Below are 14,511 nucleotides of genomic sequence, written 5' to 3'. Positions count from 1 at the left end.
TCTCTTCTTTTCTCAGCCATTTGTAAGGCCTCCTCAGACAGCCATTTTTCTTTTCTTAATTTCTTTTTCTTGGGGATGGTCTTGATCACTGTCTCCTGTACAGTGTCACAAACCTCTGTCCATAATTCATCAGGCACTCTATCCATCAGATCTAGTCCCTTAAATCTATTACTCACTTCCACTATATAATCATAAGGGATTTGATTTAGTTCGTACCTGAATGGTCTAGTGGTTTTCCCTGCTTTTTTCAATTTAAGTCTGAATTTGGCAATAAAGAGTTCATGATCTGAGCCTCAGTCAGCTCCCAGTCTTGTTTTTTCTGACCGTATAGAGCTTCTCCATCTTCAACTGCAAAGACTATAATCAATCTGATTTTGGTATTGACCATCTGGTGATGTCCATGTGTAGAGTCTTCTCTTGTGTTGTTGGAAGAGGGTGTTTGCTATGACCAGTATGTTCTCTCGGCAAAACTCTTGTTAGCCTTTGCCCTGATTCATTTTGTACTCCAAGAGCAAACTTGTCTATTTGCATTCCAGTCCCCTGTGATTAAAAGGACATTTTTTTTTGGTGTCCTAGAAGGTCTTGTAGGGCTTCATAGAACCATTCAACTTCAGCTTCTTCAGCATTACTGATCAGGGCATAGACTTGGATTACTGTGATATTGAATGGCTTGCCTTGGGAACGGACAGAGATGGTTCTGTTGCGTTTGAGACTGCACCCAAATACTGCATTTTAGACTCTTGTTCACTGTGAGGGCTCCTCCATTTCTTCTAAGGGATTCTTGCCCACGGTGGTAGACATAACTTCTTGGCTAAGTGCTGGGAATTCAGAGATGAAGAACACTTGGTGTGTTTCAGCCTCACCATCTGATGGAGAGGAATGGGAGAGCATGTGCTAAATGTATAAGAGGTGAGAGGCTGGTGAGGTCAGAGGACTGAGGCCTGAGGGGTACAATTGGGCACAGGAGAGCAGTCCCTGTGGAAGGGGTAGGATCTTTCCAGGGGCACCAGGGAGGGGAGAGCATTTCAGATCACAGCAGCCTGTGAGCAAGACATGCAAGGGCCTGAAGCATGCTGTGTGGGCTGAGCTGGGGGTGGTTGGCATGGGAACAGGAATGTCTGTAAGCCTATAGGGGCTCCAGTGATGGAGGGCCCTGGGTACCATGCCAGGCATGTTGAGTTTTATCTTGTGGGACACTGGCAGGTCTTTGGGAAAAAGATAAAATCAGATTTGCATTTAGAAAAGATCATTCCAGTAACCCTCAAGGACAGATTAAATGAAGCAAGGAAGGGATGGCTACTGTGGTCCAGGCAAGAAACAGTGAAGACTTGAAAGTAAGGCAGTGTCAGGGACAGGCCACGGTTCCATAGAAAAAGATCCGACCAGAATGACCTGTGGGCATAAGAGACAGGGAAAACTGACTTGACCTTAATGGCAGAGGCAGATAGCTGCTTGTGTCAGCTCTGGTTGCTGAGGAGGATCCTGTCCCCAGCATTTGTTTGCAGATTCAGGCATTTCTTGATGAAGTCATGGGATTTGTTTTTGAAGAAGTAAGTACCTAAAAGCTTCTGTGTCCAAAGTTATGCTTTTCATAAGAAATCACGGTGAAGGAGGGGTTGGGGAATTAGGCATGATTGAGATGTACAACAATGTCTAGTCTCTTGGCCCCACAGGTTCGTATAATCCTTTACACATATAAATGTGTGAGCCAAGTAGTGAAGCTGGGCTCAGGAGGAATGGAGCGAAGGTTTTCAGCGTCCATCAAGGGAGGTCATCTTCAATAGAGACAGAGAGTCTACTCCCCAAGCCACGCTAGAGGTTGATCATCCCTTAGAACCTCCCCACAGGCTTTGTTCCTTCTCAGGAAAGCGCCAACTTCCCTCAATATGTCGGTCTGAACTGCAGAGTAAGCTTTTTGGTGGTGATGAGCACAAGCAGTGCAGAAGCCCAGTGTGTATGAGAGCATGAGTCCCGTGGGTAGAGTTGTGCAGGGAGCTCCAGGGACGAGCTGTCCCACTGCCAAGTCCAGTGCCTCTGTGACCATTGGCCTGGTGGCTCCCTTGGCTTTGACCGTTCCAAAGAGATGCTCACAGAGCTCATGTGTAGAAAGTGCACAGTGTTCCGGATTGCAGTGAATTGACAGCTGCCCTGAGGCTGGGCGTCATATTAGGACGATGGCATATTCTGTTAGAGCGTGTTAAAACAGGAAATGAAAACATCTGGTGTTCATTGTGCACCTGACGTCCACCTCCCTCCCGAAGGATGAATGGCATCTGTGTGCCTCATGAGGAGGTCCTGGGATTCAGGGAGGAGCGTGAATGCTCCAGGAAGGAAGTTCCATACACGTGGCTCAGGACATAGTGGCCATCGCTTTCATTACAGGATTTTGTCCACCGCTGGGAAGTATCTCTCTGACTCCTTCAGCCCTCGGAGCCTGACCGGTTTTCAAGATAGCATCTTGACAGACAAGAAGAGCTCTGCCAAGAACCCATGGCAAGAATATAATTACCTCCAGAAAGATAGCCCTGCTGAATATGGCAGTTTAATGGAAATACTTTATACCCTCAAGGTATGAGACCAGACTGATGGCATTCTTGCGCTCTTGAAAGCTTTTCCCTTGTCACTCACCCTTTCCCTAACCCGGCTGCTCTGCCCCCTGTGTGTGGGCCCTGAGCTGTGGCAAAGCCTGCTCCTGCGTCTCTGTCTCAGTTTTGTTGGGGTTTTAAGAAGCCGAGCAACTAAACCGGAGTCGAACCAACTGAAGCACAGTTGTAGGAGTCAGATTAACAAAGCTTTATTACTGAAAGATAGGTTGGAAAATGCAGCTCTAGGTCTGTAGCCAAATGAGCTTGCCATTCTTCCCCCAGAGTTAACTTGTCAGCAGGGTGGGCTGGGCTGGACAGCCCTGGACTCCCACACAGGGACAGAACCTGGGAAGGTGGCCCCCAGCCCAGCAGCCAGGGTAGGAGCAAGGGTAGAGAGAAGCCAAGCACGAACACCCCTCCTCCAGTGCAAGCTTCTCCATGTGGCAGTACAAGGACGTGGGAATCAGTGTTAGATTTGTTTGTCTGCAGTAAAACTGACCTTGACTTTGAGCTTTGGGCCCCCTTGGGTTCCGGGGCAGAGCAACCTCCTGACAAATGGAATGAGCCATAGGCTACCTGAGAATGACCCGAGGTTCTTAGCGGTCCATGGCATCCTTTCCAGAAACTTCCTTCCCACCACCCCCAGTCTGATTTGAATCTCAGTCTCTTGGTGATAAGTAGAGGAGATAGTACTGTTCCCAGAGCACCAAATTCAATCTGAAATTGTCTGCTTGGGCCTCACCCTCTGGAGGTGAGCGCACAATGGCCCTCAGGATGTGTCTGAGGCTTCAGCGTTGCCCTCGCAAGGGTCTCCCCCACCCCTCTGCACCTTCACCTACCACCTGGCTGCGTTTGAGCTTGGCAAACACTTCTCGGAGCCATTCTGCAAGCTCGCTCATCCATGCTCTGCGATTAGGTTAAAGCAACTCCATTTATCTTTATTGCTGATCTGATTTATGTCTGTTTGTCGTAATCGGTTCACTAATAATAGCAAAACGAAGGTTACATTTTCCACCTCTGTATTTTCTCAGGCTATTTGGAATACCTTGGGACTCACACGGCGGGGTGCATGCTCTGGTGTACGGCCGAGAGTTATTGACCTCCCTGTGAATCAGGGCTCTGCCTGTCACTCTTGTTTCTACTTGACACATCTCAATTTTTTTTCCTTTCTTCTGTACCCTTGAGGGACAGTCACAGGTTAATTTTTCGTAAACTGTCACTCCATGAGCTGATATTAGTTTAAGTGCATCAGAATCACCTGGGAAAGTGAATACAATACCCAGACTTGGTGGTTCAAGCAGATCCTGGGTGTCTGTGACTCAGCGTGTCCCCATGGGGTCCCGAGCACAGCCAGGATCAGAAACCATCAGTGTCGAGAACCCTCTTGCTGCTTTCCTTTCAGTGGCTTTTCAAAACGTTTAGCTCATCCCTTGGTTGCATTCAGGGCCTAACAACCTGCCTTCTGCATTTTCTTGTCATAGGAAAAAGGGTCGAGTAACCACCACCTGCTGTCCACGTCGCGATCAGCTCTGACTCGGCTTAACCAGCAGGCCCACCAGCTGGCTTTCGATTCGGTCTTCCTGCGCATCAAACAGCAGCTGCTCCTCATTCCCAAGATGGATGTGAGTTTCCCACCAGTCAGCCAATGCGCCCCCTCACCCCCTGTGCTGGACCTATCATCCCTTTCCGGAGCCTTAGGAGGGGCCCGCTTTGATGCTCCTGGGCTAGAAGCCTCACTGCAGAGTCACTGTTCCCTTATAATTCATTGTTTAGCATGACTGTCTTGTGTGTATATATATATATATATATATATATATATATATATTTTTTTTTTTTTTTTCTGTTCCCAAACAATTTATTCTTCTTAAGGGTTACATAACAGATCATCACTAACCCCTGCCAAGGGGCTGTCTCATCTTAATAGTGGTCACTGTGATGCTGTGGTTTCAGATTGTTTTTTTGGGATTATTCCTCTTGCTTGATTAACTTTCACCATTTGGAGAAGCTTACCTGTGGCCTCTCAGGGGGAAGCAAGGGAGCTTATGTGCCACTGGATAGGCTAGGGCTACTCAGAGGAGCTAGCTGTCTGATGAGGTCAAGCTGTTCTCCTGCCAGATGTTTGTGGAGACTTGGTTCTGGAACTTGACCCAGGAGAGTGCCTTACCGGGTGTGGTCTGGTGTTTTTGAGGGGAGTTTGAAGGGTAATGCTCTTTTCTATCTTTGATACTCTTGCTGTTTGGTTATTCTTGGAATGCCTTGCTCCCTTTTCTCTTCTCTGCTTGTCCTTATTGCTTTTCAAGGAATTGCCCCCCCCCCCCCCCAAGTCCTCTGTTTTCTCTACTGGCTCTTGACTTTCTCTGGGTCCAGATCTCAGGTTTCCTTTCAGATTTCTGAGACAGTCCCCTGATTAATTTTTCTTACGGACTTCTCAAGTCTATTTGGATTTGGCTTTTTATCATTCTTTGTTCTCTTTTTGGAAATTAGGATTTTTTTAAAAGCTAATTTTGGGGGGGGACTTCCCTGATGGCTAAGACTCCTCACTCCCTTTGCAAGGGGCCCGGGTTTGATCCCTGGTGAGGGAATTAGATCCCACATGCTGCACCTCAGACCTGGCACAGCCAAAATAAGTAATGGATGAAAGAAAGAGAGAAAGATAATTTGGGGGGAAGGACCCATTTATGGGCTTTTGCTCACCAGTAGGTCCTTTGCTTTCTGCTGCCCCCTGGAAAATATACTAGATCGGGAGCTGAGGGCCGCTCTCTGATCCACTGTACGATTTGGTCAAGTCGTGTGCAAAATGCCATGAGGTCTTCTCTAACCAGATCTTACGTTGCAACCATGGGTGGGTGGTGTGGTGGCTATTGCTGTCACATCCTAGCAGAAGCGATGTCACCATAGCTACACCCAGATAGCCATCTGTGGTCTTGCTGGGTCACGTGGATGAGGCTGTTAGAGCATCTCCTTATCCTTAAAATGGGGATACAGTGATGGTCATCATATGAATATGTGAAGATTAAGTGAGGTTTCGTATATGATAGAATTTAGCACAATCCCAGCCCAGAGTAGTTGCTGAATAAGTAGTGGTTTTCTTTTTTTCTGTGATTATTAGTTTTTAAGAGTAATGATAGTTTTTAAACATAAAAATTACTCATTTTTCAGAAATTCAAACAATATAGGAAAGTACAAGGAATAAAAGCAGTAAGCCCCTTCAAGGTACCTCCATCCAGAAATCATCAAGCCAGACATATCTTCCTGTCCATTCACATGCTGAGAGCTGGGTGGGCATTGGTAGATAGATAGTCCTCAGGAAGAAATGGAATTGTACTACTTATGCTGATTTTTAAAAAAATCAAATGTGTGCAACATAGATTTTATTTGACTTTAGAAAACAAATGAACCAAAGGAATGGTTGAACTTGAGATAATAGTTTCTTCACCATGAAAGGTATCAGTTCGCAGAAGATCTTCGCAAGATCAAGAAAGAAAGATTATAAAAATTCCTGATGGAGTCACTGTTTTTGTTAGTCATGTTTCCATTTTAGATAGATACTAGCATTGATTCCAGAGAAGGCAATTGCACCCCACTCCAGTACTCTTGCCTGGAAAATCCCATGGGTGGAGGAGCCTGGTAGGCTGCAGTCCATGGGGTCGCTAGGAGTTGGACACAACTGAGCGACTTCACTTTCACCTTTCACTTGCATGCATTGGAGGAGGAAATGGCAACCCACTCCAGTGTTCTTGCCTGGAGAATCCCAGGGACAGGGGAGCCTGGTGGGCTGCCCCCTATAGGGTCGCACAGAGTTGGGACACGACTGAAGTGACTTAGCAGCAGCAGCAGCAGCGTTGATTCACCTGCCCTTAAAGCCGATGGGATTAGCATTCCTTCCGTCTCTCATCTCCCTTCCCCAGCCTCCCAGGTTTGGTTGTTTTTATCATTTTTATTTTGTCAGAGGTTGAAAATCTCAGCCTCCTGTTCTGAAACCTCAGTTCTGCCAGTTATTTCGTCTTCTTCGCCACTGAGCTGGGCTTGGTGCCTCCACTGTCCTTTCCCCTCTACTTCTGTGATCCACGCTCACTGCTCTGCCCCGTCCTCGGTTGCCTGATCTCAGCTGCTCATTCAGGCCTCACCGCAAGGGCTCGGGCGCTGGGAACGGACGCGGGCAGCTCTGGAGATTAGGGGGAATTCTCCCAGTGCGCCCGTGCGAAAGCACACAATACAAAGGCAAACACTTTTGGCCTCAAGGATTTGAAAATGAAACCCTGCTCATTAAATGTTTGTTTTTAATGTTTGCTGGTAAATTGTGTTGCCCTTGTCCATTACAAGAATATAAACCAACACCATATTCCCTTTCAAGATAGGCTGTTGAAGTTTACTTACGTTACCTGGTGACAGACGGTTAGAAAAATCCCTGTGAAGGAAATTTTGAGTTGAAAAATAATCTGCACCATTTCCTTGTTGACCTCTTCAGGTCCACCCCCTCTGCCCACCGTTTCAGGCCCTCCCACATCACCCTTACCCCCAAGTACTTTTCCACTCTGGCTCTTCTTCCCCTCCACCCTCATCTTAGCCACCCCCTCCTCTGTGAAGCCCTCCCAGGGCCTGCAGCCCACGGTGCTTGTGCTTTACATGCTGTGCCCTTTCCCCACGACTCAGCCCTGGCCCCTGGCTGCCCCCTCTCTGCCTGCCCTGGCCTTCAGCACCTCTGCTCCCTCACTGAGCCCCTCTTTGCCAAGACTCTACCACCAGGTTGCATGGTTGCTTCTTTCTAGATCCGTCTCCATCTGTTTCCATGGCCACTGCCGTGGTTTGGGTTCTCGTCGTCTCTGAATTGTTTCTTGAGCCTCTCCACCCGCAGTCCTACTGAGAATTGCTGCATCCGTCTTCATAAAGCACCGCTCTGATTTTTGTCTCTGCACATTCAGATCCCTTCCCTGGCTCCTCACAGTCAATATGATAGTCTATTTTTAAAACTTTTTATTATGGGAAAATTTCCTACATATATGCAAGAGTAGAGGGAAGAGTGTAATAAACTGTGCATCTTCATCACCCTGCTTTGACACTGATCAACTCTTGGCTGTCCTGGGTCATATATACCCCCTTATCTAAAATAAGAGCTCTAGGGGCTTCCCTGGTGTCACAGTGGATAGGAATCCACCTGCCAGTGCAGGGGACACGGGTTTGATCCCTGGTCCGGGAAGATCCCACATGCCACAGGGTGATGAAGCCTGTGCGCCACAACTGCTGAGCCCGTGCTCTAGACCCTGTGCTCCGCACCAAGAAACCACCTCAGTGAGAAGCCTGCACTCCACAACACAGAGTAGCCCCTGCTTGCCACAGCCGGAGAAAGCAAAGTAACAAGGACCCGGCGTAGCCAAAAATAAATAAATAGAACTCTCAAAATAATCACAGTACCATAAGCACCCCTAAAAGGAAAATTAAAAATGATTCCTTAATGTCATCAATTAACGTTCAAATTCCTGATTGTCTTATAAATGTCATGATTTGAATCAGGATCCAGACTAGCTCTGCACATTGGTGGGTATGTCTTTTATATCTCTTTTGAGACGTAACAGGTTACCTTCCCATCTTTCTCTCTCCCTCCCTTCCTCCTTCCCTGCCTCTTTCTCTTTTCTCTCTCTCTCGTTACCCCTTTTCTTAGCCTGGTGTTCACACTGTGCATTCTCTTTCCAGCCTTTCCTCTCTGCACCTCATGCGTCCTCTGGCCAGCCCCTTCTCTAGCCACCTTGAGCTCCTGTTCTTCTGTACTCTTACTGTATAAAATCGACATCCACCACTGAGAGCTCCTGAAGTAGAAGCCTCTGTGTGTGTGTGTGTGTGTGTGTGTGTGTGTGTGTAGGGGTAGGGGTTGGGGGTCTAGGCTAGGAATGTGTCAGGGGGTCTCGGTTCCCTAGGGAGAGCAAGAACCATTTCTTTGTCTCTCCCTTCAAAGCCTGGCACAGGACAAGCACTCAGTGTGTATGTCTGATCCTTGTGTCCCTCCCTGTGAGGGGGAGTTAATTGAAAAAAAAGTAGGATAGTTTGAAATGAAAGTATTCCCTCAGAAAAGAACAAGAAGTTTAGAAAACTGTAGGGGCAGGGCTGGGGAAGAAAAGACTTTGTTTAGAGCAGGCAAATTAAGAGTTGAGTTGGTGCTCAAGAGTGTGGGGAGGAGGGCTGCAGCTTGGCCTGGGCTGGGAGCCCAGGGGCGGACATGGTCACACCATTCCCGGAAAGCTACTTAGAGGATCAAGCAACCAGATCGGTCTCAGGTGGCTGCAGAGAGCAGCTACCATGTGACCTCAGGAGTCCCTCCAGGAGTCCAGCCAGCAAGGGCCTTGCTTTCCAGGCTGGCTCTAGGGTGGCTTGGGTAAGAATTAAGAAGCTAGACTTCTGTGTGAAGGTGTGCCAGGCTGACCTCTGTAACCATGTGTGTACCGGTAACTGGCCTGACTCTATAGAGGAGCCCAGGAAGGCGCCACAGTGATGTCGTGGTTCCACTAAAATGCCAAAAGGAGACATGTCAGTGCTGCAGGTCTCCAGAAGGGCGTTCAGGAGAGGACAGAGGGGCTGCCGGTGGGGTCTGGAGCATCCTTCTCATCCCTTTCCCACTGAGTTCTGAGTCAGCTGAGACCTAGATCCAGGAAGCAGGTGGATCAAAAGCAGCAGTTTTACCTTAGTGGCAGCAGTGTTGGTGAACATGGTTTGGATATTCCTGTAACTGGACAGGGCTTCTGACTCAGATATGGTCTCTGGAGAGGATTTTAGAGGGGAGTCCTGGTCTCTACAGAGTGCAGGCTGACGACCCCAGAGTTAGTGAGGCTACCTGTGCCCGGCAGAGAAACCCAGAACAAGAATAACCAGCTCTTTCTCTCACCTTCCAAGAAAGGCGAACAGAGAGTGTCGGTTCCCATTGAATAGTTGAGTTGAGAAGGCGGGACTTCCTGCTTTGTAGATTTTTATGGATCAGAAAGGATGCAGAGAGAAAGGATTGCCTCCTCTGTGGCGGGCTTCCCCGTGATGACTGGAGGAAGAGAAACCCCTGCTCTACCACGTGGCGATGACGCCAGAGGCCGGCTCTGAGCAGAGGCAGCGCCTGCGGCGGGTGCCGCGTTCTTCGTGTGCTTTCCCGTGCTGCCTGGGCGCTGGGACCCTGACTGCTTCCTCTCCTTCCTCCTTTAGAGCTGGAACACTGCTGGCATTGGAGAAACCCTGACCGATGACCTGCCCACCTTCAGTCTCACCCCGCTCGAGTACATCAGCAACGTAAGAGCCTCTGCACACTTCGCTCTGTGCTGATCACAGCGTCTGAGACCACTTCTTGTCTGACCCTTCCAGGTGCAGTGGTCCTGGCCGCCCCGGTGCTGTCTGGACCTGTGCTTTGGGACAGTCTCCATCCATAGCCAGGAGTTTAAGGAAATGCAGCTGACTTCCTTAAGTCAGCTGATGAAACACGTGGATTTTGGAGCCTAACACATTCCTGCCCCTGCCCCATCCCTCTCAATGTGAGATGTAGCCAAAACCTGAGGGCTTCAAAGTGTGAGTCCAATAGGACAGGGGTCCCCAACCTTTAGGATCTAGTGCTTAATGATCTGAGGTAGAGCTGATGCAATAATAATAGGAGTAAAGTACACAATAAATGTAATGCACCTGAATTATCCCCAAACCCCAGCCATGGAAAAGTTGTCTGCCATGAAACTGGTCCCTGGATCAAAGATGTGGGAAACCATTGCAGTAGGAGATTCAGAACTTGGGAAGATGGGAAGCATGGTGGTCAGATTCTTCATGACTTTTCAGAAGAACAGTGTATCGTAGTTCTGAGTTCAAATCCAAAGAAACATGTTGTGAGCACCTACCTTATACCAGGCCCGTGTGCTCATGTTTAATTTCATAGCAGCAGGTACATCTCTTCCCTGGTGGCTCAGACGGTGAAGAATCTGCCTGCAGTATGGAAGACCTGGGTTTGATCCCTTGGTTGGGAAGATCCCCTGGAGGACGGAATGGCTACCCACTCCAGTATTCTTGCTTGGAGAATTCCATGGACACAGGAGCCTGTCCATGGGGTTGCAAAGAGTCGGACACAACTGAGCGACTTAATACTTTGACTTTCAAGTAAATCTCTACAAGAATTTTAGTTATACAGGCTTAATGTTAACAAAGAGCAGAGTGAGCCTTGCAGGGGTACAGGTGCACCTCAAGGCCTTTGCCCCTTCACCTTTCACCCTTGGGAGCTGATTGTCTCCCAAACATCTGCACGTGGCCTCTCCTTTCATTGCCCTTCCTGCAGTCCAGCTCCATTGTTTTTTTAATAGTTAAATCTGAAAAAGTTTTATTTTTTTAAATTTTTTTAATTGAAGTATACACCAGTTGCTTTTTTTTTTTTCATTTCATATATGATATTACACATGTTTCAATGCCATTCTCCCAAATCATCCCACCCTCTCCCTCTCCCACAGAGTCCAAAAGACTGTTTTATATATCTGTGTCTCTTTTGCTGTCTCGCATACAGGTACTAACGCATATGTATGGAATTTAGAAAGATGGTAACGATAACCTTGTATGCAACACAGCTCCGTTGTTTTTAAATGTCAGCGAACCTAAGAAATACCATCCGGGAGCAGCAGATCCCAGTCATGTCTTCCCCACACTCTGGGAGAGTTCTGTGATTTTTTCAGGGGTGATTTTGAGGTGGGTGATCTCTGCCGTGAGCATTCACTTTAGGACCCACCCTTTTGTAAGTCATGACTACTGAAAAGATGGGAAAGAATTTTAAAAGTAAACACGGCACAGTTAGAGGAAGCCTGTGTGATCGCACTGGTGAGTAGCAAAGAGAATGACCTTCCACACTCTTCACTGAGCAGTGTCATTGTGCACAAGGCAGTTGTTTTCCTGTTTTCAGGGCAGTTATCCTGGACTGAGGGAGCCAAAAAATGTGAGCAGTCTTTACAGCCAACGAGAAGACTCTCATTTTTAGGATTGAGATTTGTGTGGCGGTGGTGGTTTAGCCGCTAAGTCATGTCCGACTTTTGCGACCCCATGGACGGTAGCCTGCCAGGCTCCTCTGTCCGTGGGATTCTCCGGGCAAAAATACTGGAGTGGGTTGCCATTTCCTTCTCCAGACTTGTGTGTTGCACTGTAAATTGATTCTAGAAATGATGTTGCTTTCCAGAAGGGACTCGGAAGGTTTTCAGATTGACTTTTTAAAAATCATGTAGCTATCCTTTTTGGTCCTGCTGGATCTTTGTTGCTGTGCTTGGGCTTTCTCTAGACGCAGTGGCTTCTCCTGTGGTGGAGCACAGGCTCTGGGGTGTGAGGGCTTCAGTAGTCGAGGAGCACAGGGTGAGGTGCCCTGAGGCATGTGGGATCTTCCCAGACTGGGGATCGAACCAGTGTTGCCCTGCATTGGCTGGCGGATTCTTAACCACCAGACCACCAGGGAAGTCCTAGGCCAAGGTTTATCTTCACAACAACTTAGCGAGCCGGTTGGTGGCAGCCATGTTTTCACATCAGCAGCACCGAGGCTCTGGGGGATGGGAGTGGGGCGGGGAACATTTATCCGGCGGCCGCTCTCTTAGGATGCCAGGATGCTGTATGTGTGTCTCACACAGGATTAATTTCATCCTTGCCACAGCCCTTTGAAGTAAGTGTGAGATCACCCTCATTTCAGAGATGATGAAACCAAGGCCCCGGCTGGTAAAGTAAGGTGCCCAACGTCACACAGTGGGAGAGCCAGAACTCAAACCCTGGTCCTCCGGCCAGAGAGGGTTTCATGTTTCCTGAGTCACTGTGCTTACCTGGACAGGATATTGGCGAGTATTTATTGAACATGTGAGAACAGTAGACAAACCTCTAGAGGTCTGATGAGAAACATCTTTTCCCACATTGAATTCTAAAAAATAAATGTAGAACTCCCAAGAGAAACCTGGTGTCATGGAATCTCTCTAGGAATCACAGTGATCCCCACAATCTGAGGCCCATTAATTGAAGTTCGAGGTGTCAGATGGTTGAAAATTTGTACCTGACACTTTGCCTTGTTGGTGGGTGCCCTCACCCACACAGAACTGTGTGAGCATTATGAGGGGATGAAACAGAACGTCCTTGGAAAAAATGAAACAGCATAGATGCAAGGCATAATGATGATGATTTTTATTTCAAGTAAAACTGGCTACAGGTGAAAGAGGTACCAAATACAAGAATACGCCTGTGATCTCTGCGCATAGTAGGTATTCAGGAAGTACTGGCTGAGTGGAACTGAAACGAAGAAATTCTAACCCCAAAAGTCAGCATCCTTCTCTTCCTCCAGCCTTGGGGGAAAATGGTGATTTTGTTACCATTTCAAGCTGTAATGTACAGTGGTTGTGGTTATTAGCAAGGTACGCAACCACTTGTCCAGTTTGAATGAAAGATTGTGGTAAGTAAATGAAAGGAAAAGGTGCTGGTTTCATTTATTTTACCATCTGTGTATGGACCTCTTTAAAAGGACACCAAACTAACAATTTCTTATTCGCACAATGGGCTGCATTAAATATTTGGAAATGAAGGCGCTAATCTGGGCTGGTAGCTTTTGGGAGTCTGCCTTAACTTCTGGACACCTGCCACAGTATGAGCGTATGTAAGGCCAGACTGAGAAGATCTTTCTCAGATAGTCCTGGGACGTTAGCTGGCAGAATCAGTATCAACTCTTAAGTGGGAATGAATGTATAGAATCAGTATGAAGACAAAAAAAAAAAGCAACAGGCTCCAGTGCTTTTTTAAGAAAATATATATCACATTGTCATAACCTGAAAATCAATTTCATTTTGGAACGAAACATATCTTATGCGTACCTTTACTTTGTACTAAACAATTGTGAGTTGTAATAGAAATAGGTGTCTAAAATGTATCCATGATGACACACACATGACTAACCCTGAGTTACTTTATGGCTCATCTCTAATGTCTTGTAACCCTACCTTTGCGATTCCTCACCAACCAAGAAGGTTTTCTAGAGTTTGTATTATGAAAACACATAATTTCCCCTCCAAATTAACTTATAAACTGCTTTTTTTTCCCCCTCCCCCAACAGAATTTCTTCCTTCACCCGTTTCAGTAACCTGGAAGGAAGAGACGCAGATCCAAATCCAGAAGACACGATTGAAATTCTTGCTTGACCATGCACTTGTTGACATTAGCATCTTACCGGTTTTTTTCATCCATGAACAATAATAATAACATATTTACACAAGCGCTTTAAGTTTTACAAAGCACTCTGGTAATCCATTACTCATTTGAGGTAGAGCTCACATTGAATGCATTCCAGAAATATTGAGGCCATTAGTGAGAAGGATGAAATCTATGGTCTACATGCAGACTGGCAGTGCTCTTATTTTTCAGACGTTGCCTAACCCATATTACCACACACTGGGCAGATCAGGCCTGGGGCTGCCAGCAGGTCTCGCGCAGTTTCGTCTGCCCACCGTTGGCCTTCACATGAACGCCCTGCATGCAGTCGCTACACGCATGCGTCAGCGCCGGGCTGACCGCGCTCTCTTTTGTTTCAGATCGGGCAGTATATCATGTCCCTCCCCCTGAACCTGGAGCCGTTTGTGACTCAGGAGGACTCAGCCTTAGAGCTGGCCTTGCATGCCGGGAAGCTGCCATTTCCTCCTGAGCAAGGTGAGAGAGACGTGCGGGACAGGGAGCCGTGGGCTGGGATATGATCACAGGCTCCTCGCAGGCTCCTCGCAGCCTCACCCGCAGCGCACACGTGTCCTCCACACTCCCAGTGAAATAGGTGTCAGAGTGCGCAGGAGTGACTGGGACAGATTGGGGTTCTCTTATTGTACCTGCCGAGGGACTTTTGCAGGTCGGAGTGGGTAAGGGAAGGCTCACTGTGCAGGGTGTCCCTGGGTGAACCGCCCCCAGTGCCCTCAGTGGGAAGGTGTGGGAA

At 47.7% G+C, this 14,511-nt stretch overlaps 1 protein-coding gene across 1 annotated transcript in view; it reads left to right on the top strand.

Annotated features, from left to right (window-relative positions):
• Positions 1–14,511, top strand: part of COG7 (component of oligomeric golgi complex 7) — an 89,771-nt gene that overhangs the window by 58,841 nt on the left and 16,419 nt on the right. Inside the window, exons 12-15 of the mRNA XM_004020838.5 lie at positions 2,383–2,569; positions 4,067–4,207; positions 9,765–9,848; positions 14,123–14,237. Of these exons, the coding sequence (XP_004020887.2) occupies positions 2,383–2,569; positions 4,067–4,207; positions 9,765–9,848; positions 14,123–14,237 (527 nt within the window). The remainder of the gene's footprint in view (positions 1–2,382; positions 2,570–4,066; positions 4,208–9,764; positions 9,849–14,122; positions 14,238–14,511) is intronic.

The sequence above is a fragment of the Ovis aries genome, chromosome 24 (genome assembly GCF_016772045.2).
Source record: "Ovis aries strain OAR_USU_Benz2616 breed Rambouillet chromosome 24, ARS-UI_Ramb_v3.0, whole genome shotgun sequence".
Taxonomy (NCBI): Eukaryota; Metazoa; Chordata; class Mammalia; order Artiodactyla; family Bovidae; genus Ovis; species Ovis aries.
Note: the sequence above shows the minus strand (reverse complement) of the source record. Positions and strands in the feature narration are given on the sequence as shown.